The sequence below is a fragment of the Rattus norvegicus genome, chromosome 19, assembly GCF_021556685.1.
Source record: "Rattus norvegicus strain SHRSP/BbbUtx chromosome 19, alternate assembly SHRSP_T2T, whole genome shotgun sequence".
NCBI classification, from domain to species: Eukaryota; Metazoa; Chordata; class Mammalia; order Rodentia; family Muridae; genus Rattus; species Rattus norvegicus.
Window position 1 is genome coordinate 25,282,236 of NC_141552.1, and position 25,217 is coordinate 25,307,452.

A 25,217-nucleotide genomic window follows, 5' to 3' on the forward strand; every position below is an offset into this window, starting at 1 on the left:
CATTCTCATTTCCAGGCCAACATTCCCCTAACCCCTGCCCCTACCCTTCTATATGGGTGTTCCCCTCCCCACCCTCCCCCCATTACCGCCCTCCCCTGAGGAATCCAGTTCACTGGCGCTCCAACCTTGACAGGACCAAGGGCTTCCCTTCCACTGGTGCTCTTACTAGGCTATTCATTGCTACCTATGCGGTTGGAGCCCAGGGTCAGTCCATGTATAGTCTTTGGGTAGTGGCTTAGTCCCTGGAAGCTCTGGTTGGTTGACATTGTTGTTCATATGGGGTCTCAAACCCCTCCAGCTCTTTCGGTCCTTTCTCTGATTCCTTCAAACGGGGTCCCATTCTCAGGTCAGTGGTTTGCTGCTGGCATTCGCCTGTGTATTTGCTGTATTCTGGCTGTGTCTCTCAGGAGAGATGTACATCTGGTTATTCAAATAATTACTTACAAAAAGAGCATGATAATAAGTGAGTGGGAGAGACATATTTTAATTCTACTCCCTGTACCTTAGCCATTTGTGTCTTTAATATTTGGTTAGATCTCTCAATAATTGCCTGCCCTTGAGGATCATATGGAATGCCTGTAGTGTGTCTAATAACAAATTTAATACAAAAGTTTGCAAAGGCTTTAGATTGATAAGCAGGACCATTATCAGTTTTCAGATGCAGCAGGATGGCAAGAAATGCAAAAGAAGCAAACAAATGCTGCTGTACATCCTTGAATGCTTCTCCCGTCCTGGCTGTGGCCAAAATAACTCCAGAAAGGTATCAACAGTCACTTGAACAAAGGAAAAATTTCCAAAACATGAAACATGAATTACATCCATCTGCCGTAGGATTCCAGGCTTGAGTCCTTGAGGGTTAACTCCAGGCAGAGAAGCTGGAAGTGTTGTAGGCAAGCAGAACAATGTTTTACAATCTGACGAGCTGCCTCTCTAGTCAAAGAAAATTGATATCTCAGTGCCTGAGCATTTTGGTGGTGAATACCATGGGAGGCGATTGCTCTACTAACATCATCTAAAAGCCAACCCTGAGTCAATAAATTTGCATATGAGTTTCCTGTGACTAAAGGTCCAGGAAGACTATTGTGAGCCCGAGTATGTCCCACAAAATAAGGAATCAAGCGTTGATGCACCAATTGTTATAATTTTTGTAATAAGGTATTAATTGTTGTTTTGTCTGTGTTGATCACAGCTATCTCAATAACAGGGAAGAGTCTATACACATTTTGAGAGTCAGGATAGAGGTTAAAATGAATCGAGGAATAATGAGAAAAAACTTCAATAACTGCATATAACTCTGTCTTTTGAGCTGAGGTAAAGGAGGTGCTGGTGTCAGTTTCAGAAACAATAACGAATGGCTTTTCCATTTGAAGAACCATTGGTAAAGAATATTTTTCCTTGATCTAACGGCTCCATAGAGAAGGCAGAAGGAAATATAACTTGTTGTCAATTCAGAAAATGTAACAGAGGATTTTTTGGAAGATGATATAACACTTGCCCCTTAAAGGAGACAAAAGCTAATGCAAAGGAACCAGAAAAATTTAGCAACCACTCAACCTGAGTGTTGGTGCAGGGTATTCTAATCAATTCAAAATCTTTACCCAATATCCCCTAATCCTTCTCTACCCTCCATAATGAGCTGAGCTACTAAATCATAATAAGGAATCAAAACGTGGGGAGGGAGCAGGCAAATGGATCCATTCTAAAGGTCCTTGTTCTTGCCAGATAACCCCGGTGGGTGATAGGGAAGTATGCAGGATAACACATTCACAGGCCTCATATAAATCAATTCTGACAGTGAGTTGTGCCTGGATGGCCTCCTCAAACACCTGCAGAGCCTTTTGTCCCTCTTGAGTTAACACTCAGAGAGATTTGGGACAATGATCTCTCTTTAAAATATCAAAAAGTGGCTTTAATTGGCCAATGGAAAATTTTACATAAGGTCTAATCCAGTTGATTTCTCCTAGCAGTTTTTGGAAATCATTTAAGGTTTTCAACTTATCCATCCTAAATCTTAAGACTGCATGTGAAATAGGATCAGAATAAAGAATTCTCCCCAAATAACTGTATGGGGGATCCTTTTGAAATTTTCCAGGAGCCACTATTAAGCCATACTTACGCACACTTTGTATAAGGTTATCCAAAGCTTGATTCAGCAAAGTCAGGGAAGAATGAGCAATCAAAATATCATCCATAGAATGAAAAATCAACAACTCAGGAAACTGTTGACGAGTGGGAGACAAAGCCATATCCACAAATGTTTGACACAAAGTGGGACTGTTTTTCATTCCCTGTGGGAGCACTTTCCATTGAAACCTCTGGTAAGGCCTTTGTAAATTTGTTGAGGGTAAACTAAAGGCAAAGGCTTCCTGTCATCTGGATGCAAAGGGATAGTAAAGAAACATCTTGCAATCTATAACACACGCAGAGCATCCTTCGGGAATCTCTGTGGGAGAGGGCAGTCCTGGTTGCAGAGCCCCTTAGCCTCCATGGCTGCATTCCCCTTCCTTACATCCTGTAACAATCTCCATTTGCCAGATTTTTTCTTAATCACAAAGGTAGGTGTATTCCAAGGCCTGGTGGAGGGTTAAATATGACCGTTATCCAATTGTTCTTGTACAAGCTGAGTAGCTGCCTGAATCTTTTCTTGACAAAGGGACCACAGATCCACCTAGACACTTTGATCAGTGGCCCAGACTGTCTTATCCCCAGTTAAGTCAATTACCCCAGAGATACTTTTCCACCTAAAAGAAGTCTAACCTCATCCTCATAATTAGCTTTAAATAAGAGAAATTGTCCCTCTGTGAGACAGGACCTGGCCAGGATAAATCAGTCTGCAGGAGTGAGCCAAATAAATGCCTACCAGATTTTCCACAAGGGAGAGGACATAAGGTGAAGTAGGGCCATATTTAGAAGTATTTTCTTTTCATTCCTTAACAAGTTTAAAGGAGATGAGTTCCCATTTCTGGATCTCCATGCTTACTGTTAGAAATAGCATCAAATGTTCCCCTTGTTCCCTGGCCTTCTACACTGCTTGCAGAATACGGGACTGAGGGGGGCTTCTTTTCTTACTCCTTTTCTTAGGCGTAAGAGGGCCCAGTCAGGATTATGATATTTAGCTGCCTCATCCTCTCTCAGATTCATCTCCAGGATCTAAAGGCTCTCCCTCCTCGTCCTCCTCAGGGTCTGAGGAAGTCTCTACTAAATCTACAATACACTGTGAAGGCGGTGGTTTTGATGACTTAGCAGTTTGTTTCTTATCGGTTTGTTTGGACAGTAGAGGCACTCCTTCCTTCACAGCACTGTTTGTACTACAAACAAACCCTGCTGATGAGCTGGGCAGGTCTGTTATCTCAGCCTGGGAAAGTGCCTGTTTCACCACAAACCAGAACATAAGCGCTTTCTCTGGAACCTGTCCTTCGTCTTCCTCATCCTTATGTTCCAGAATCCAGGTTTTTATATCCTTTCCTATGCTTTCCCATGCTGCCTCATCCAAGGTCCCTTTATCAGGTAACCAAAAGCTCACAGAACAAATGAAGAGGAGACAATCAGAGAGCTACTGTTTTTCAAAGTGAATTCTCTTTTTAAGCAATACCTTATGAAGAATCTTTTCATACATAGATCTCTCACTGGATTCAGTTTGCCCATAATAAAACTATAAAACTATCACAATATCACTTCATACCTATTCTTTCTCAGCACTCCTCTTTGTCTGAGGGGACCGTGGCTCTCACATATGGTCCTTTCCAGATCGAAAACATCAGGAAAGGGGTTTGGGGCTTACACAATTCTTCCAATTCTGAGTCCCACGAGTTGGGTGCAACTTACTGCCGGGGTCTAGCCTTGACACAGGATCCGGGTTCTCAACTGAAGGCAGGGATATCTGGAAGGTGCTTAATAAATATACAGACTACTCTTTGGGTACAAACTGACAGGCAATTTCAAGGCTTGAACTCTCTCTCTCTCTCTCTCTCTCTCTCTCTCTGTCTCTCTCTTTCTCTCTCTATCTCAGCTTGGGGCTGCACAGACTGCATTCTCTTGTGCACTCTGCTTTTTCTATTGTGGTTTTCTTTTCTCGAACTCCCACACTCATGTACACCTTTGTTTTATTACCCTTTCATTCTCACACACACTCTTCATACACACCTCACACATATCTCACACACACCACATGCACTCTCCTTTCACTCACACACACAATCTTCATACACTCCTCACATTCTCTCTTCTCATGCTCTCCAGCCTTTCTCTTGCTTCAGTCTTTTATTAATAATCCAAAAGTAGGTAGAAAAAAGACATTGTATAATCATTGCCAAATCAAATTCAAAAGAATAACCACATCCCACAAATAACTAAGAATTACAATTGTTGCCCAAAGTTTCAAGCTTCCCCTATTCCCAGGCCTGTGGCCAAAATAATAATAATTGTAAACTTATTATTATTTAAACTTTAACTTTTAACTTATTATACTTCAGAGCTCAAAGCTCCGAAGTCAGCTACTTGCCTTTTCCTGGGAAGCTCTAATGATAAATGACATAAGCAAAGATGCCAGGCGGTGACCAGAAAGTATCAAGTTAACCCTTAACTCAGTGGTTCCGCTAGCTTTCTCTTCCTTGCACACAAAGACTCTTTTACGAGTCCCCGTATTTTGACTAGTATATAATTTTATATATTCTATACCTTTTTATGCAGGAACCACTCTCAAATGTTATATAAAACTTAATTCCTAATGCAATAACTTTTTCCTTTCTTAGGGTCCCAATGCTGACTCTAATTCATTTTTTAATAATTACTTTAAAGTTTCTTTGCAAGTCAAGCATTAATCTGGAATCTATTGTGCAGTTATTACATTGTTTCCAAAACAAGAACACATAGCATGCACCTGGGCCATCGGGGTGTGCTATGCTGTGCTCCTATGTCTCAATTTCCAATTGTTTAAGAATCATAACATCAAGCAACATCTATTTTCACAGAATTCACCAGAGCAGAAGGAGAAGGAAGTAGGAAAGTCAGATATAATAGAATAATTGTGCACACCAAGGCCATCTGAAAGGCAGCCACACAGAAATGAAATCTATACAGCCGTTGTCCAGGGCTAAGGTTAGGAGAAATGGGAACAACCAGTCTTTACAAAGAGCTGCTGTGGGCTACTGAGATGTCTCCATCCTGGCCTACTGCTGGGAGTCCCTGTCATCTATGTTGTCCCCAGCAATTATTGACCCTATGCACCACATATTGAGTAATATACAGAAAAATTGCCGCAGAAAATTGACAACATTCACAATGGAATACAGAAGTCATCCTAATGGAGAACCATGTGCTTCAGCTTTTCTTGCAATACAGCATCAATATTAACCCCAGAGATACTGACCTTCAAAGTCTTGTTGGGAAATAGGTTTTGACAGATGCTCTTGTCCTTGACCAGAAGTATGCTGTGTTTTTATTGATGTAGATTAGACTTAGTTTTATCATTTATGTCAGTGGGTCTTTTTTTCTACAGTCTGTCTGTGGCCTGTCCTGGGTGAATTTCCCTCATAGTCCAAAAGAAGGAATCCCATTCCCCGTTGTACATTATTGTTAGGGACCACGTGGTTCTTCTGAGAGAGCAGCAGATGCTGTAACCTGTGAGTCATCACCACAGCTCCTGCAGGTGGCTTTTGTTATTCCACATGAGGTGCTGTGTTAGGTGGACAGGATCACATACAATTAAATAGAGAGATCTCAGGAGATGTGTGTTCACAGGGAACTTACTGAGCCGTGCGTGCTCAATGTGTTAGGTTGTCAGGCATCCCTACAGGGCTCTGGTATCTCCACTGCTCATTGTGGGTCAGGATCATCCTCCGGCATCTTACTTATTTTTATAAGTCTTTCTAGTTTTCTTCTAAGGCTTTCATCTTATCAATACACTTTCCCAATGAGACTTCATAACTAGCCATTATGGTTAACAAGAATAAAGAGGGTCATTAAGTGGCTGCTAGCTGTGTTTGTGGGAAAGCTCCTGACAGAGAGTGCAAGCCTGCCAGGTGGTGTCGCTCATGGCAGGAGGGACTAGCAGAACTGCTGTGGCCTGGGTGCCCATGAGCTAGGGGCTGGAGCCAGGCTGCCTGGTGCCCCTCTGTGGCCACTTGACCTGGGTCCCAACATGTGTCCATGGAGGTCTTAGGCCAGTTGTGCTTGCTCTACTTGTCCAGTGGCCTTGTGGCAAGGCTGAGCACAGCCTTCAACCTGAATACCCGTGAGGAAAATGATATCCGGGAAATCAGGAGATCCCTGGAGTCTCTTTGGCTTCTTGCTAGCCAAGCACTGGCAGTTGTAGCTGGAGGACAAGCAGCTGTGAGTTCCCCAACTTTTCCCATCCCACCTTGGTTACTTGCCCCACCAGAGAGAACAAGGGCACTCTCTACCACAGCACTTCTTCATGCCCATAAGCCTATCAGCCTGCTGGCAGGGGCTTGAATTTGTTCTGCCTGACTCTGCCTGACTCTGCCTGACCCTGACCCTGACCTGTCCCCAGCCCTGGCCCCGGCCCCTGACCCTGACCCTGACCCTGACATCTCTTACTTCTTCAGCCCAAGACATTTGAGATCTGGAGTAGCCATTACCTGTACCTGCCCTGCCATTGGAGTCTAAAGGCAGTGAGGACAGGCCCAGCTGACACTTGTGTCTCCCCATCCCCAGATGTGTTTTGCACAGTTCTACACTCACTGCTTAGTTTGAGGGACCCCAGCAGGTGGCAGGCTTTGCTGACCCTCAGGTGTGCACCTGGGGCAGTGGGGGGACTTATGATTGAGGGAGGACATTCAGAGAGATGCAGGCCTTTCTCAAACTCTCTGATCATCCATCCAATACCCTCCCTGGTTCTTGCCCAGTAGAAGTTGGGAAGCCACTTTTCACTGTCCTGTGTGACTTTCCCTGCATAGTGAGCTCTCCTGCAGGAGATGCTTTCACATCCTTCTTTAAAAGCACCTGTTCCTCAGATCTAGATCAGCTGTGAAAACAGGCTTCTCCATGTCAGTGTGCTAGCTCCTCCTCCCAGCTCAGAGCTGCAACACCAGAGGATCCTCTGGCCCCAGTGCTGTGTGAGTCCCATGGAGAAGTCAGAGCAAAGTGCCCCTTCTGCGACGTGACTCAGAACAGAAGGTTCAGAAGTGACAGTCAACCCCCAAGTGCTTCTTCCAGGAGAAAGCAACCAGCTCTCCCTTTTAAACAGTGTAGGCTCCCACATGACCCAGGTCTGTGATTGGGGAAGATTTTCTGGAGCTTAATTGTCCAGAGTGGGGCTACATCCTTGATCCATGCTCATTTCCACAACAAAAGGTCCTCCTCCACAACCCAGGCCTTGAGTTGAACCCAGGTCTTTCCAGGACCAACAGACCTGAGAGAACCGAGGGCAGTCCAGGGGAGAGAAGAGACCAGAATGATTTTAAACTGGAGAAAACTCCCATACTAGCCATTTAACAACTTTTGTCCAGACCATGGACTGCAGAATCTTAAGGTAACACTTTTCTGATAACAGCTGATAAGTGAAGCTGAAGTCTAACCTGGGTGTGATCATCCCCGGCAGGGAGGGGATCTGACTCTGTAGGTCTGGCGAGCTTCTGTGTTCTCGTGAAAATAATTGTTGGTCAGATGTAAATCTGAAGTGAGAGTTGGTTTTTGTCAACTCAAACGGATGACATTTCAAGTCTCACACACTATGTGAGACACATATTTACACTCCAGGATTTGAACTTACTACTGTAGAAGTGACTGTGCCAACAGAGGGAAAGCATTCTTGCCCTTAGCATTCTGTCTGTATCAGACACTACAGGGACTGGCTGCCTGGACAGACACGTCCAAGGAGATAGACATTGTAATGGAGGAAAACTGAGGTAAGAAATATCCTGGGGGGCTGGAGAGATGGCTCAGCCGTTAAAGGCTAGGCTCACAACCAAAAATATAAGAAATATCCTGGGGCTAGTGATTTGTGGTGGTGCCTTTAGCCAGGAATATCTGTTGTCATTAAGGCAAGCAGCCTTGAGCCTGCTAAAACTTGTCACTACCACAGGGCATCTCTGCTCTTATAACTGCTCCAGGTCCTTCTGAGACGAAGGCCTCTCTTTAAAAAAGAAAAAGAAAAAGTTTAATGAGTAATGTTGCTCAACCTGTGTGTTGTGCCCCCTTCTAGGAGAGTGTATGTCAGATACATTGCATATCAGATACTTAGCATGCTATGACATAAAAGAGTAGCAATATTAGTTATGAAGTACCAATGAAATAATTTTGTGATGGGGGTCACCACAGCATGAAGATCTGTATTAAAGGGTTACATCATTAGGAGGGATTTGAACCACTGCCATAGAAGCTGACAGATGGGAACAGACTCCTCAGCTGAGTAGAGACCCATGCAAGTGATACTGTGTCCCACCCTAGAACCCAGAGGCAGAATCTATCCCAGGAGTCTGTGGGTCACCTTGTCTTAAATTCTCCCAGGGTCAAGAATAGCATTGATCATCTCAGCAGAGTCAGCTTGCACAGCCACATCAGGCCCATGGCTTCCCTGTACAGAGAAGGCTGTGGGTCTGAGTGACAGCCAGTGAGACTGAGGGGACCCTGATACTCATTTGCTTTGAGCTGTGGTTTCTTCACCTGTAAAATGGGGGTGTTTCTGCTGAATTGGGTTGTTGTGGAGATTAACAGAACACACAACCTGCTCAGTGTCTGCCTGGCATGGACCCTGCTGGTTAAATGGAAGCTGTCGATGGTGACGCATTTAAAAGTAGAATCTCGAGCCCGATAGTGTTAGATGCCGGGCGCCAGGCAGGTGTAAGCATTTTGTGATTCTAAGACAGCCTCACATTGAAACAGAAGACTCTTTTTTAATTTTTTAAAAAAGAATCCAGTATAAATCACAACATGAAATGATCACAGTGAGGATTGAGCTACTTCCTGTGACGTCATTTAGTTTTTCATTCTCGGCTTCTATTTTCAAGGCATCTAGAGTAGCTCAGTACGCGATCCTAAGGCCTTCTCTTATGGTGCTGCCCATTCATTCCTCTCTCCGTGAGGACTTCTCAGGTGACTTAAGAAAACCTGATTTCCTTTCAGATTGTCCCCAGCTGGTGTGATCTCTCTGTCCATGGCCCTTGCCAAAAGCTGCAGAGCCAATGTGTTGTTTTACAACACAAAATTCCAGACATTAATTTTTACCAATGAAGTTTCAGGAGCCAGATACAGAAGTCAACTCCCAACTGTCCTTCCTAATTCACTGACCTCCCAGAAGAGCATTCTTCTTCCCTCTGCACACTTTCTAAAAATCCTTCAACTCAAAGACTTTCCATTGGTTTAGTCATCTTCATTTCCTTTCAAGTTGTGCCTTGATCTGCTCTGAACCTAAATGCAGTTTTAGCTTTGCAATAAAGCTGTGTGGTAGGTTAGCCTTACCAAAGTAAAGTCCATGTTTACATCAAACAAACAACCCTTGTGTTAAATGCCTGTGCCATGGCGATGCTATACCACACAATAGTTTATCAGTAAATAATACATTCTTGGAGATCACAGTGTGATCAAATATTTTGTAACATAATTAGTAATTTTCGGTCTATTATATAAATTAAGTTCTTTGACGAGGATTCTGTTGATATTTGTCATATCTGAGTGCATCATCATAGGAAACCCAAGGAACATCACACCTGGGCTTTTGAAACGGTTGCACATGGCCAACTGGGAACCAAAACCACCCAGGAGACTACTGATACTTAACACACATAAATTAACCTACCTATTTTCATATAGTTTATGTCAATAAGTCACCATTCCTGACCATGTCTCATTATCCAACGTTCTACTAAATGGAAGAATTGGCATCATGGAGGTCACCAACAAAGCACAAAACACCCATCTCAGATAAACATGTATGGTTTATTGAATCCAAAACATCCATGAATTTCAGGACACCATTAAAAGTCCAAATCTAAGGATAATAAATATAGAACCGAATTAAGATTTCCAGTTCATAGGTCCAGTAAAAATCTTCAACAAATCATAGCAGAAAACTTCCATAAGGTAAGGAAGAAAATGCCATAACTGTACAAGAGACCTACAGAAGGCTAAATGAATTGTACCAGAAAAAACTCTGCCATTCACATAATAATTAAAACACTAAATACGCAGATCAAAGAAAGAACTTTAAAAGGGGTAAGGTATAAATAACCAGTAATAAATAATTCAGACCTATCTGAATTACACCAGACTTCTCAACAGAGACTCCAAAAGCCAGAAAAATTTGGGCAGATGGAATGCAGACCCAGGCTCCTATACCCAGCATAATTCTCAATCACCATAAATGGAGAAACCAAGATATTTCACAACAAAACCAAATTTAAACAATATTTTTCTTTAAGAGAGCACAACAGAGGAAAATACGAGGAAAACCCCAAGAAAATGAGCTAAACTATACACAAGAAAAACCAAGAAATTAATCAACTCAATAATTTCAAAAAAGGGAAGCGAACAAACATGATTTCACCTATAACCAGAAAAAGAGGAGAAAGCAGAAACCATTTGTCTTTAATATCTAACCAGATCCTCTGTCACCAGTCCCGCAGCTCCTAGGGACCAAACTGCCAGCCAAAGTATATGCAAGGATGGCTCTATGGTTCTAGGTAACTGTGTAGAAGAGGACTGACTTAAGTGGCATCATGTGGTGGGAGGCCATTGACTACCCTGAGGCCTGTTGCCCACCGAAGGGTGGTCCTAGAGGTGTGAGGTGGGAATGGATATGTGTGGGTGGGGGAGCACTGTCACATAGGCAAAGCTGAGCAGAAATGGGATGTAAGATATGATGAGGGGAGTGTGGAAAGTGGGACAACGTTTGAAATATACATAAATAAAATAACAAATGATTAAAAAATAGCCGAAAATAAAATAAAGTAAAGGGTAAAAGAAAAATTAAAACAAAACAAAGCAAAAGAAATTGATGTGGTGGATTGGCCTAATTCTGCTTGTATTTTAATGCTAATTTGTAGAACTCAAGACCGGTTAACCCCAAATAACTGACCCTGCTCCCAGTTAACTGTGATTATAAAGAAGCCAACAGCCAACAGCTGCACCCCAGAGAGATGGGGGAGGTGAGCTTTGAGGGCTTTGCTAGAGAGGATCATGAGGAGGGAAGAAGGAGGAAGAAGCTGCCAGAGAATAAAGGAAGAACATGTGTGATGGAGAGGAGAGAGGAAGAGGACAGCAGCCATGGTTAAGGGAGAGGAGAGCCTGGTCCTGAGGGCTGTACAAGTGGAACAAAGAGAAGACAAGAAGCTACACAGTCAGTAAGAGCAGCTCTCAGGCGAGCAGAGATCAGCAGAGACCCCAGACCAACAAGCTACGCAAGCATAACTCCATCCAAACTCCCTCTCAATATCCCTTGTCCTCCATGGGTCTGGCCTCAGCCTGTGTCGTGCTTCAGCACATGTGTCTGTCTCAGCTGACATCACTCTGCCCATCAGCCCGAGGCCAAGGAAACAGCGAGAAACCACAGCAGCCCACCAGAAGGGTTTTTGCTGTGGTTCTATGAAGTCCCAACAAATGCAGCTCAACTACAGAATGCAAGGCAGACCAATGCATGTGTGTCCTTAGTGCAGAACCCTTCATCACGTGTCTTTTCACATGCGTGCTTTAGCAGAACATCCTTTTACCTGTGTCTGCCTCAGTGAAACATTCCTTCACACATCTGCCTTAGCCTATCACCTGTGTCAACTTCAGGGAACCACTCCTTAAGGTGCAAATTTCTCAAGATTAGCAAACGGCATACAGAATATTCAGAACAAAACAAGGTGTGTGGTCAGCATGTCCTTGAGCCATCTCCCTTCTCCTCCTCAGTGACGGCAGGCGTGTTACAGCAACAATATGAAATGGCTGGCAGACATGGAACAAAATGGCAAAGGTATTCTGGGGGATGTCAGACCGTACCAGCCAGCAGCTCAACTGAATTTTAAAGTTTTGATGTTACAAGTGAATATACTTGACCTTCAAACGCTGAGAGAGCCCATTATAATATGAACTATATAAACTAGGCCAAGACCGCCTCTAGGGCAAAGGCCCTCAGCCTGTGGGTCGTGACCCACACAGGGTCTCCTATCGGATAGTTTACACTACAATAAAGATTCATTACAGTAGCAAATTTACAGTTGTGAAGTAGCGACAAAATAATTTTGTAGTTGGGATCTGCACAGCATGCGGAACTGTTCTAAAGGGTTGAGGCCATAGGAAGGTTGAGAAACACTGCTCTAGGAAATTATGTTTTCTTTCTCTTTCATATTTTTCAGACAGAATCTCAAACTGTAGCTGAGATTGGCTTGGCTTGGAACACGTGTGTAGTTCATGCTGGCATCAGACTTATGGCAATTCTCCTGCTTCAGCCTCCTACTCAGGAGCCTACCAGGGTGAGATCACAACCACGGGTAATGTGATTGGTGTTCTTGGTTGTCAACTTGAGTGTACCTGGAATTAACTAATGCCAAATGGCTTGACGCCCTGTGAGGGGGAGATCTCTCTCTCTCTCTCTCCCTCTCTCTCTCTCTCTCCTTCCTTCTTTCTGTTTTCCTCTCTTCAACCCCCTCCTCTTGGTCCTCCTCCTCTTCTTTGGTTTTTTTGAGACAGGGTTTCCCTGTGTAGCTCTGGCTGTCCTGAATTCATTTTGTAGACCAGGCTGGCCTTGAACTCAGAGATCCACCTGCCTCTACCTCCTGGATGCTGAGGCTAAAGGCATAAGCACCATTGGATTTTTTTTCTTCATTAAATTTTCTGAAGCAAGAAGACCTACTTGTATTCCAAATCTTGGAGATCAGAAGATAAATCTTTATTTTTTTTCTTTTTTAAAGCATTTTTATTGGATATTTTTTATTTACATTTCAAATGTTAACCCCTTTGCCAGTTTCCCATCCAAATACCCCTTATCCCATCCCCCTCCCACTTCTTGCACAAGGATGTTCCCCACACCAACTACACACTCCTTCCCACCTCCCCATCCTGACATTCCCCTACACTGGGGCGTTCAGCCTTGGCAGGACCAAGAGATTCTCTTCCCATTGGTGCTCAACAAGGCCATCTTCTGCTACATATGCAGCTGGAGGCTTGGGTCTATCCATATGTACTCTTTGGGTAGTGGTTTAGTCTACCGAAAGCTCTGGTTGGTTGGCATTGTTGTTCTTTTTTTTTTTATTAACTTGAGTATTTCTTATATAAATTTCGAGTGTTATTCCCTTTCCAGGTTTCCGGGCAAACATCCCCCTCCCCCCTCCCCTTCCTTATGGGTGTTCCCCTCCCAACCCTCCCCCCATTGCCGCCCTCCCCCCCATAGACTAGTTCACTGGGGGTTCAGTCTAAGCAGGACCCAGGGCTTCCCCTTCCACTGGTGCTCTTACTAAGATATTCATTGCTACCTATGGGGTCAGAGTCCAGGGTCAGTCCATGTATAGTCTTTAGGTAGTGGCTTAGTCCCTGGAAGCTCTGGTTGCTTGGCATTGTTGTACTTTTGGGGTCTCGAGCCCCTTCAAGCTCTTCCAGTTCTTTCTCTGATTCCTTCAATAGGGGACCTATTCTCAGTTCAGTGGTTTGCTGCTGGCATTCGCCTCTGTATTTGCTGTATTCTGCTGTGTCTCTCAGGAGCGATCTACATCCGGCTCCTGTCGGTCTGCACTTCTTTGCTTCATCCATCTTGTCTAATTGGGTGGCTGTATATGTATGGGCCACATGTGGGGCAGGCTCTGAATGGGTGTTCCTTAAGTCTCTGTTTTAATCTTTGCCTCTCCCTTCCCTGCCAAGGGTATTCTTGTTCCTCATTTAAAGAAGGAGTGAAGCATTCACATTTTGATCATCCGTCTTGAGTTTCATTTGTTCTAGGGATCTAGGGTAATTCAAGCATTTGGGCTAATAGCCACTTATCAATGAGTGCATACCATGTATGTCTTTCTGTGATTGGGTTAGCTCACTCAGGATGATATTTTCCAGTTCCAACCATTTGCCTACGAATTTCATAAACTCGTTGTTTTTGATAGCTGAGTAATATTCCATTGTGTAGATGTACCACATTTTCTGTATCCATTCCTCTGTTGAAGGGCATCTGGGTTCTTTCCATTTTCTGGCTATTATAAATAAGGCTGCGATGAACATAGTGGAGCACGTGTCTCTTTTATATGTTGAGGCATCTTTTGGGTATATGCCCAAGAGAGGTATAGCTGGATCCTCAGGCAGTTCAATGTCCAATTTTCTGAGGAACCTCCAGACTGATTTCCAGAATGGTTGTACCAGTCTGCAATCCCACCAACAATGGAGGAGTTTTCCTCTTTCTCCACATCCTCGCCAGCATCTGCTGTCACCTGAGTTTTTGATCTTAGCCAATCGCACTGGTGTGAGGTGAAATCTCAGGGTTGTTTTGATTTGCATTTCCCTTATGACTAAAGATGTTGAACATTTCTTTAGGTGTTTCTCAGCCATTCGGCATTCCTCAGCTGTGAATTCTTTGTTTAGCTCTGAACCCCATTTTTTAATAGGGTTATTTGTTTCCCTGCGGTCTAACTTCTTGAGTTCTTTGTATATTTTGGATATAAGGCCTCTATCTGTTGTAGGATTGGTAAAGATCTTTTCCCAATCTGTTGGTTGCCGTTTTGTCCTAACCACCGTGTCCTTTGCCTTACAGAAGCTTTGCAGTTTTATGAGATCCCATTTGTCCATTCTTGATCTTAGAGCATAAGCCATTGGTGTTTTGTTCAGGAAATTTTTTCCAGTGCCCATGTGTTCCAGATGTTTCCCTAGTTTTTCTTCTATTAGTTTGAGTGTGTCTGGTTTGATGTGGAGGTCCTTGATCCACTTGGACTTAAGCTTTATACAGGGTGATAAGCATGGATCGATCTGCATTCTTCTACATGTTGCCCTCCAGTTGAACCAGCACCATTTGCTGAAAATTCTATCTTTTTTCCATTGGATGGTTTTGGCTCCTTTGTCAAAAATCAAGTGACCATAGGTGTGTGGGTTCATTCAGAAGATACATCTTTAATTCAGATCTTTTTAGATGGAAAGGCCCATCTCTAATCTGGACCACACCTTCTTTTTTCTTTTTATTTTTTTCATCTTTATTAACTTGAGTATTTCTTATTTACATTTTGATTGTTATTCCCCTTCCCGATTTCCAGGCCAACATCCCTCAACCCTCTCCCTCCCCTTCAATTTGGGTGTTCCCCTCCCCATCCTTCCCCCATTAGCGCCCTCCCCCCAACAATCATGTTCACTGGGGGTCCAGTCTTGGCAGGACCAAGGGTTTCCCCTTCCACTGGTGCTCTTACTAGGCTAATCATTGCTACGTATGCAGTTGGAGTCCAGGGTCAGTCCATGTATTGTCTTTGGGTAGTGGCTTAGTCCCTGGAAGCTCTGGTTGGTTGGAATTGTTGTTCATATGCGGTCTTAACCCCCTTCAAGCTCTTCCAGTCCTTTCTCTGATTACTTCAACGGAGGCCCCGTTCTCAGTTCAGTGGTTTAATGATGGCATTCGGCTACGTATTTGCTGTATTCTGGCTGTGTCTCTCAGGAGAGATCTACATCCAGTTCCTGTCGGCTTGCACTTCTTTGCTTCATCCATCTTATCTAATATCTGTATAGGTATGGGCCACATGTGGGGCAGGCTCTGAATCGGTGTTCCTTCTGCCTCTGTTCTAAACTTTGCCTCCCTATTCCCTGCCAAGGGTATTCTTGTTCCCCTTTTAAAGAAGGAGTGAAGCATCTGCATTTTGGTCATCCTTCTTGAGTTTCATGTGTTCTGTGCATCTAGGGCAATTCGAGCATTTGGGCTAATATCCACTTATCAATGAGTGCATACCATGTGTGTTTTTCTGTGATTGGGTTATCTCACTCAGGATGATATTTTCCAGTTCCATCCATTTGCCTATGAATTTCATAAAGTCATTGGTTTTGATAGCTGAGTAATATTCCATTGTGTAGATGTACCACATTTTCTGTATCCATTCCTCTGTGGAAGGGCATCTGGGTTCTTTCCAGCTTCTGGCTATTATAAATAAGGCTGCTATGAACATAGTGGAGCATGTGTCTTTGTTATATGTTGGGGCATCTTTTGGGTATATGCCCAAGAGAGGTATAGCTGGATCCTCAGGTAGTTCAATGTCCAATTTTCTGAGGAACCTCCAGACTGATTTCCAGAACGGTTGTACCAGTCTGCAATCCCACCAACAATGGAGGAGTGTTCCTCTTTCTCTACATCCTCGCCAGCATTTGCTGTCACCTGAGTTTTTGATCTTAGCCATTCTCACTGGTGTGAGGTGAAATCTCAGGGTTGTTTTGATTTGCATTTCCCTTGTGACTAAAGATGTTGAGCATTTCTTTCGGTGTTTCTCAGCCATTCAGCATTCCTCAGCTGTGAATTCTTTGTTTAGCTCTGATCCCCATTTTATAAATAGTGTTATTTGTCTCCCTGAGGTCTAACTTCTTGATTTCTTTGTATATTTTGGATATAAGCCCTCTATCTGTTGTAGGATTGGCAAAGATCTTTACCCAATCTGTAGGTTGTTGTTTGGACCACACCTTCTGCCGGCTCATATCAAGGACATGGAAGAAGGAAGTTTGCTTTATTAATTCGCCTACTTCTTCAGGAGTACTGCATGTACTGAAGACCAGCTGAAATATCCAGCCTTATGGACAAAACTGTTGGGGTCCAGATGTTTCCCCATAAACCACACAAACTCTGACCTCACTTAGACAGGGATGGTTTATTGAATGCCCACCCGAAGACTGATCATCAGAGACGTAGCTGAGAATTTGTCAGGCTAGGACTCTGGACATTTTTCTATGTCAGTTTATAAAGACTAAAATGTGAGCTCATAGGCAGGTGCTGGAAGGGCTGTCTGGTTGTCAGCCCGGACTCAAGCCATTTTAGACAACAAAGGTTCATACTGACTTTTTATCTGTTTAAAGATTTATTTATTTACATATAAGTACACGGTAGCTGTCTACAGACACACCAGAAGAGGGCATCAGGTCTCATTACAGATGGCTGTGAGCCACCACGTGGTTGCTGGGATTTGAACTCAGGACCTCTGGAAGAGCAGTCAGTGCTCTTAACCATGGATCCATCTCTGCAGCCCTCATATTGACCTTTAATTTTATTGGTCCTACATGAACTTATACTTATGAAATTTAAGATTAAGAAACCTCACAACATAAAGAACTTGCTCCCAGTGGTTCGGGAATGGGTGGGTGGGGGAGCACCCTCGAGGAGGCTGGGGAAGGGGGTGGAATGCAGGGTTATTGTAGGGGAAACTGGAAAGGGGTTAACATTTCAAATCCAAATAAACAAAATAACCAATAAAAAAAACATACACAAGTTATGTGATCATTCCTGACCCTGCTCTGAGTTAAATTATTTTCAGACAACCATGACAGGCAGACATATTACAGCAAGAATATGAACTATCTGGCAGGCATGGAACAAAATGGGTACAGCTATGCTAGGGGGATTGGCTTCAACAGGGGCAACTACTGCATTTTGGACCTTCCATTCCTTGTTGAATTAGCTGTACCACAGCCTATACACCATTCTAATAAATTTTCTTTCTCTATATACAGTCATTGTAGGAGGGATGATTGGTTATGCATTGTTAAATGCAATGCTGATCACGAAACCCCATCACTTCCACAGCAATATGCAAGTGTATGTAAGTTACTGAACAATTGAACAGAAATTAAAATTTACTGCATTTATTGCGTGTGTCAGCAGGCATAGGGAACACCTGGCTGCTTACATCTCTTGGTCTCTATAGAGTAGTGGGAGAACTGAGACCCACTGAGGAGGTCTCTTAAGCGAAGACCAAACTCCTTGCAGTGACACTGGATTCCAGGCTTATTGTCCTGTTTAGGCCTCACTGTGGTCTATGTACACTCTATACATTCTCCCCATGCAGGTTCACATGGACTGAACTCAGAAAGCTGGGGTTGGCAGAAAGATGCATGGTTAAATAGCCCACCAGGTTCACATTGTATCAGCTTGATTTAATCTAAGGACAAAGAAGTGGAGTTTCTCTGATGGCTTTCTTCTAAACCCTTGAAAGGATCACTGGGGTGTGGCCTCAATACTTCATACTTCTTGCTGTGTCAGCGAAACTCAAGGAAGCTTGAGATTGCCATAGGCACAGTATTATGCTAGATATACTGAGTAGATGATACTAAGATGTTCAGATGGTCATACCCATTTGCATGAGTTCTTAATGTGCACCTAAGGAAAGAGAGATCAAGGTCTTCAGACTAGGAAGATCATTTCCAGTTCTATTCTACAATTCCAGTCTGAAAGACTGGTAGGGAGAGAATGGTAGATAATCAAGAATTCATAGATGATGCTTTGAAGGAAGTGTGGGTTTCTGTGCTGGTTTAGACAGGGTCTCAAGTATCCCATGTTGCCCTCTTCCTAGCTGGCCAGGTTCACTTTGAGCTCAGATAAACCTGCTTCTACTTTCCAGTAGACAGTCTTATAAGAGTGGCCTCCAGGGACTGTGAGGACAGCATTAGCCTTTGACAGTTGAGGTGTGTAACCCACAACTATAGTTTTAGCCACTTTGTTCCATGTCTACCAGCTATTTCAGATTGTTGCTGTCTATGCCTGACAATCACGGACACAGAAAAATAACCTGATAGAGAGCAAGGACATGGTGATCACATCCTTTCCTGTTCTGTATGTTCTGGATGAGGCTTGTTAAAATTCCAATATTGCAGAAAGCTTTATATAGGACCCATCACATTAAGCATCACTGTGCACTGTTCTATCTAAAATGGCCTAATCAGAACTGACCACCAGATCACACTTCCTGCAATCCTCATATGAGAAGCTTGAGCTTTTTGTTTTGACTTTTTTCTTTCTTTCTTATTTTTTGCTGTATAAGTTGAGAGGAAGATATTTGGGGCCATGGATCTGCCCCCAAAATCTGGGGTATGGATCTGATCAATCAGTGTTAGTGTGTGCACTCAATACAGTATCCATTTTTTTACTGTGACAGATGCTTTTGTGTTTGTGGGGAAGCCCATGACCCAGAGCACAAGTGCTGGGTCCTTGCTCTATCGACGTAGTGATGTGTATAGCCTCGTCCTACACCTTTATCTGCACCCCCTATATCTCTTGACTATTTTATTTTTCTGATAGAAGCTCAGCTTCTGATAGAAGGCCTGTCAGCAGTGCTCCTTTGGCGACATTGGCGCAGAGATGAGAACCCCACAAGCAGCATGAGGTTCCCTTCATTGGTGGGTCCAATATTGCACTTTTGTCTGCCAACTGGTCTCCACACTGTTCCTAGCACCATAAAGACTTCAACTCTTTCAACTAAGGAATTTTCTGGCAATTGTCGATTGCTAAGCACATGACTTCATGAGTGTTCCCCTAACACACACCCATGTTGTAACCTACCATGCAGACTACTTCTTGATGTGATTTAAAGCACCTGTACAGAATGAGACAAGAGAACTTTTGACTACATATTCAATCTGGTGTGAAATCTCAGGAAGGTTTAATGGCTAACATTGGTGAATGAGGACAATTTGAGTTAGGATGAGACATTTTGGGGCAAGATATGGAAGGAAACATTCATTTAGATGCATAGGAATTACTAAGGATTTTATAATCAAGCCTTGAGGAAAGTTTGGCTTTGGAAGCAGGAGATGCTCAGTGGCTCTGCCCCAGGAAAGTCTCCTGGAAAGGGCACCTCTGCTTATGCTCAGTACAGGGAGAATATTAGCAGGGAGGCAAAGTCTGCACCCCATGACATCAGCTGTCCCTTCTTGGACATTCTATTGTCTCCTAGAGAGTTCTGGCATCCTCTGTGATGTCACCAGTGTTGTAGTGACAACCAGTGCCCTAGTTTCTCTCAGTCTGAGTCTGGCGGTTACAAGCTAAGACATGTTTTCCCGTCTTCGCAAGCGTTTTGGGAGGGGAAATGTCAATTCTGGAGAGACTAAAGTGAAGGAGTCTAGCCTTTCGCCTCAAAGTAATGATGGACAAAGACAGCACTTCTGGGGAATGATGAGTAAGTTCTGGGCAGTGTATTTTGAGCTTCCTGCCAGGGGGGCTGCAGGCTTACGCTGACCTTTCTAGCAATGGGCCACAACAAATGGAGCATCTGAAAAGGAATTGAATTTCCATGAATATCACAATTCCTGAAAGTCAGGATTTCAGAACTTTAGTTTCCCCATCTCCACTGGGAGGATATGGTAAGGCCAATGCTATTATTCTGTGAACTTCTGGTCTTTACTTTTACAGTGCATTTGTTATGTTACATTGATATAATAATACCATCAGTAGTCATGGAGGGTCCACCTTTTCTGAGTTTAGACAGGGCAGCAATGTACTTCACTATCATTGCTTCTTTAAATACAGTGGATATCTGACAGTAGGAACAGGGGGAGAATTGTGCTCCAGGCAATAACCTTATGTTATTAGACCTCCTCTGATTTCTTCTAACTGGCAGGGTCATTGTTAGCTTTATATATTAGAGGTTGTGTGTTACAAACATGTTTCTAAAATACCAAAAGTATTTGGAACATGTGGACCAAGATTCATCCTGTAACCTATTGGAAATTCTCGGGCATTTGGTATTTCAAATAGGGGAACTGATAAGTCTGTTGACCTTGTCCTCCATGGAAATGTGTATTTAATCCAAAGTTGTTGGCCTAGAGTATCAGGGTAGGACATCTGAGTTTCTCCAATCACTCAAGTCTTGTGGATGGTGAATTTATCATCTGAGTTCTGAACCCACAGGGGTGAGGGTCCTGAAACCAAGCTGTACCCGGTTCAGCTGATGATAATCCTGGAGAAGCCATCTCCGTGGTACATGTAGGCACTTGATGTCCGGAATAGGGAACACCTGGCTGCTTACATCTCTTGGTCTCTATAGAGTGGTGGGAGAACTGAGATCCACTGAGGAGGCCTCTTAAGCATAGACCAATCGCCTAGCAGTGACACTGGGTTCCAGGTTTGTTCTCCTGTTTAGGCCTCACTGTGGTGTATGTACACTCTATGCTTTCTCCCCATGCAGGTTCCCTTGTGTTCTTCTACCTACAGACGCTGGGAGAGAAACATCATCCCCTGGCACTGACCTAAGCGAGAATCAGGCCAAGAAGGAAAAGGAGAGGCTGATTAAAGAGCTGCAGCTCATTACCGAGGAGAGAAATGACCTGAGAGATCGCCTGAGGTTTCTGACAGAGAGATCCATGAAGAACAGGTATGAATCGCTCCAAATGCTCTGGTTTCATTCCTGGGACTGAAAGGTCACCTTCATCTTATCCTATTAAGGTTTTGGGTTCTAGAAAGCTGTGCCTCCCTAACCACCCTATGCTAAACCTCACCTCCCATATAGAGGAGATTCAGAACCTTGACCCTTCCTGAGGAGCGAGATGGAAAATGGACTCATCTGCTTCAATTTATTGAAAAGCAGAACTTGTGGTCTGAATGAAGAATTCGGGGATAAAGTCAGGGAGAGTGAGTGTCTAGTGTGCATTTGCAAAGCCCTTGACAGCTGGTGGCTTTGCAAGATTGTAATTGCAGTGAGTTTATGGTGAGTCTCTGTACTTGCTAGGCAGGGGACTGAGTGCTGGAAGATCCAGGCAGCAGCCTGAGGGGCCTGGTCCCAAACTGTTCATCTCAATGCTTGACTAGAAGGTCTCAGGCTCAGGCATGTTTGTTATTGTCTGTGTGTCTTGCCCTCTGAGACAGCAATGGTGGATGCATTTCTCCTGGTTTTCACAGTACTCTCTGTTTCCATATTTCTCTTTCTCTTTCTCTGACTCTGTTTTTACATTTCTCTTTTTTGTGGGTATTTCTCAGTCTGTGAGTCTGTATGTGCATACATCCAAATGCATATGGACAACTTTTATATGTTTATATTTCCCTCCACACTTGGAATCTAGGGGTCTATGTCTTGGCCTGAGTATTTACCTGTAACACTTTCATGGTCATGTGAATGCTTTGTTCTGGGAGCCCCACTGTCAACAGCACAGTTCTTTGACTATGTGGCCATGATTGTCTGTTTACTTGTATTCCTTGTGCAGATTATAATTTTGTGTTGATATAAGGTCCGTTATCAAAACAGGAGAAAAGTAATCACAGGTTTCTGGGTGTGTTGGGGTGGGGGAGCATGGAGAGGTGTGGCCTAGGCTCTTGATAGCTTAACTGGCTTGACTGCAGATTTCCTCTTGATTGAACAAAGGGAGCCAGGGAAGCCTCCATCTGGATGCTGAGATTCTGGTGTCCTGGACACAGAAAAACACGTTTCTGAAGCTGAAGAAGATCCAATATGTAGAATTCAGAAGGTGTCCTTCCAGGACTGGGGTAGTACAGGACCCACCCTGAGTTCATATATTCCTAAATGCCGATGTTCATTGGATTCTATCATTTGGGGCCAGGCCACACTTCAGGCCAAATCCATATTATGGAGACCTGGAGAGAATGGAGGAGGCGGTCATGTCAATTCTGCACAACTTAGAGATGGAGAACACTGAGATCCATGAGAACAGCCATAAGCTGAAGAAGGAGATGACCTTCTCTAGGTAAGTCCTGGTCAGAAAGGCTATCACTTGTGGAATGGCCATTTCTGACTTTCTTTGTTCTGGATTGGACGGTCTTCAGCTCTGGTTCTATCTCTTGTGCTGTTTACACATCAGTGTGCCAGGGTCATTAGGACTCAGTTTTCAGTTCCATAAAAGACTGTTACTCATCCCAGGATTGTCTAGGCATCTTCAGAAGGCTCTAGATAGAACAGCACTGATTGAAGTCAGCAGGTTATTAGGCTGACCTGGACCTATGGTTTCATACCAGGTTTCACAAAACTCAGTGTGTGGACCACATGGTTAGCATGAGCTTCTCTTAGTTCTACTGACCTCCTTTGAGGGTGTTGGCCCACTACTAATTGATGTTGGCCCCATGCATTGGGCTTTCATGGATAGTTGTAGATCCATGTTCTTTTTCAGAGATGTGGACACTAATTGGTGCTCGGGCCAAACAAACAATTTATTCTTCCCGGAATTTACTCTTTGTGGTTTGTGCAGCAGGCTTATGTGTATCGAAATGAATTCTATTAAGTCTTCATGGGTATCTGGGTCCTGGTGGAGTTAGTGGCACTCGGGAGTGGGAATCGGAGAAAGGGGCAGCATGATCTTACTATGCAGACTGTATTTCCAGAAACCTGCTCAGCCAGCTCCTGATGGAGAACACATGTAGGAAGAAGTTGGTCCCACTGAAGCAGGAGAGCAAGGAGGTACATCTTGATTGTGCACTCAACCAGAAATATTTGGTTGACTTCAACAAGAAAGATAAAGACCAGCAACGTCCAGACCCAGCGTCATCTGGTAGGGATGAGCAGCTGTGTTAGCTTTAAAATATCTGATAAAGTTTGCCAATTTGATACATCTTTGCTCTCTCCTACCACCTTTCTAATTTACACTCACAACCAGCCAACCACCTCATGTAATGGAATTGTTCATTGCTCTGCCTATGCACAAGTATTCTGGGAAGCCAACCACTTTTCAGAAACTGAATTATTTTGCAAGTATATTTGTCTGCTCTTTTTGAAGCTGCAGTATAGAAATGGTGACAGATTAATAACATACCTCATTATTGCATATCCATATGATAGATTGGATGCTCTGTAGAGTTATGAATAAGTTCTTGGTCCTTTGACAAATGACACTCTCTGGTCATGTGACTTCTTGTGTAGGAAGCACCTTTCTGGGATAAGAACCAAGTGCAAATGTCAAATTAGTACATGTCATTGGCTTTAACCTTGGTGACGTATGGACATCTCCTTTCTTCCTGCAACCCAATGAGGTTCCTTCCATTTCCCTGTTCTTGGTTTGCACTGGTATAAGTCTGGGTCCCATATTGGCAGCCCACATTACTTTGAGGCTCTCTGGAGATTTTGCCCTTCCCAAAGAGTTAGCAACAATGATATCAGTTAAAAGGTCCATGCTGACTGTCCAATAGAACTGAGGTGGTAGAAGGCAGCCTTCTGACAGCTGGCTAGCATTTCCCCACCAAATCATTGTCTGAAAAACTGCCTTCCTCTCCCAGGTCTCAGAAAGTGCAAGAGAGCTGGAATTGGACACACCCCAGTAAGAGAGCTTCCTGAAGAATAAGTTGCTTTCTCAGGAGTCCCTGATGACAAACATCCTGAATGGTAACAAATTTTTTGGATGAGTATTCTTCCTCAGAGTTAATTTGTCATTGCTTAGAGACCCTAAATTTATATAACACTAAGCCAGCCTGACTGATTGAGGTCTTACTTTCTTCTCAGAAAACAGCACCTGAGAGACAACTTGTGGGACCTCCTTTCATTATGTGTGCACGAGGAGAAACAGCAATACATCTGTGCTTCTAAATGTTCGTTAAGAGTGTGCTATTTAGAAATATTTTTGTTATGATTTTAATTGAAATTTTCTTTTTGTTGTTTCATATTTATATGTTCTTGTTACTGTTTTTATCTTTTGAAAAATTTTTAATATTTTAATTTATTTGTTTTAATCCTGTTTTGTTGTAAAAATGAATTCCTTATGAATAAAAATTGAATTCTATCTCTTGACTCTTAAGACCATCATTCTTATTCAAGGGTTCTGTCCCCTCCTGTGGACTTAGAACTGACAGGTGGAGATGGATCTCTGCATGTTCCATGGATCCTGGGCTAATAAGTGAATTCAAAGTCACCAAGGGGTACCCAGTGTGACAGTGTCTTTTGTGTGGATAATGTGGCTGTTTCTCGGACACACACTTTATGAAGTAATCACTGACATGCTTTACCCAATTGTTAGGGTCCATGTGGTTCTTCTGAGAGAGCAGCAGATGCTCTACTCTGTGAGTCATCACCACAGCTCCTGCAGGTGCTTTTGTCCTTCCACATCATGTACTGTATTAGGTGGACAGGATCACCTCCAATCAAATAGAGAGATCTCAGGAGATGTGTATTCACAGGAAATTTACTGAGCTGTGCATGCTCAATGAGTTAGCTTGCCAGGCATCCCTACAGGGCTCTGGTGTTCCCACTGCTCATTGTGGGTCAGGATCATCCTCCAGCATCTGTGTTTTGTGGGGTGACCCACTGTCAATGTCTAGTGAATTGGGGGCCTTGGGTACGGTCGCATACCCCCAGGACACAGTTGGTGCACAGCAAAGGCAGAAACAACTGCACACAGTTGCAAGCTTTATTAATCCCTAT

General features: G+C 43.5%; 1 protein-coding gene across 2 annotated transcripts; it reads left to right on the forward strand.

The window, feature by feature from the left end:
- The first annotated feature begins 19,890 nt into the window (after positions 1–19,890).
- Positions 19,891–24,579, forward strand: LOC147999236 (disks large homolog 5-like). Of its 2 annotated transcripts, none has more exons than XM_087596307.1 (6): positions 19,891–20,042; positions 21,051–21,236; positions 22,417–22,560; positions 23,192–23,358; positions 24,080–24,185; positions 24,303–24,579. In XM_087596307.1, the coding sequence occupies exons 2-5, from the start codon at positions 21,226–21,228 to the stop codon at positions 24,142–24,144; spliced, it is 387 nt and encodes a 128-aa protein (XP_087452433.1). In that variant the 5' UTR covers positions 19,891–20,042; positions 21,051–21,225; the 3' UTR covers positions 24,145–24,185; positions 24,303–24,579. The 2 variants fall into 2 exon arrangements, with proteins under 2 accessions (XP_087452433.1, XP_087452432.1); XM_087596306.1 differs by having other exon boundaries at positions 21,077–21,236.
- The last annotated feature ends 638 nt before the right edge of the window (positions 24,580–25,217 follow it).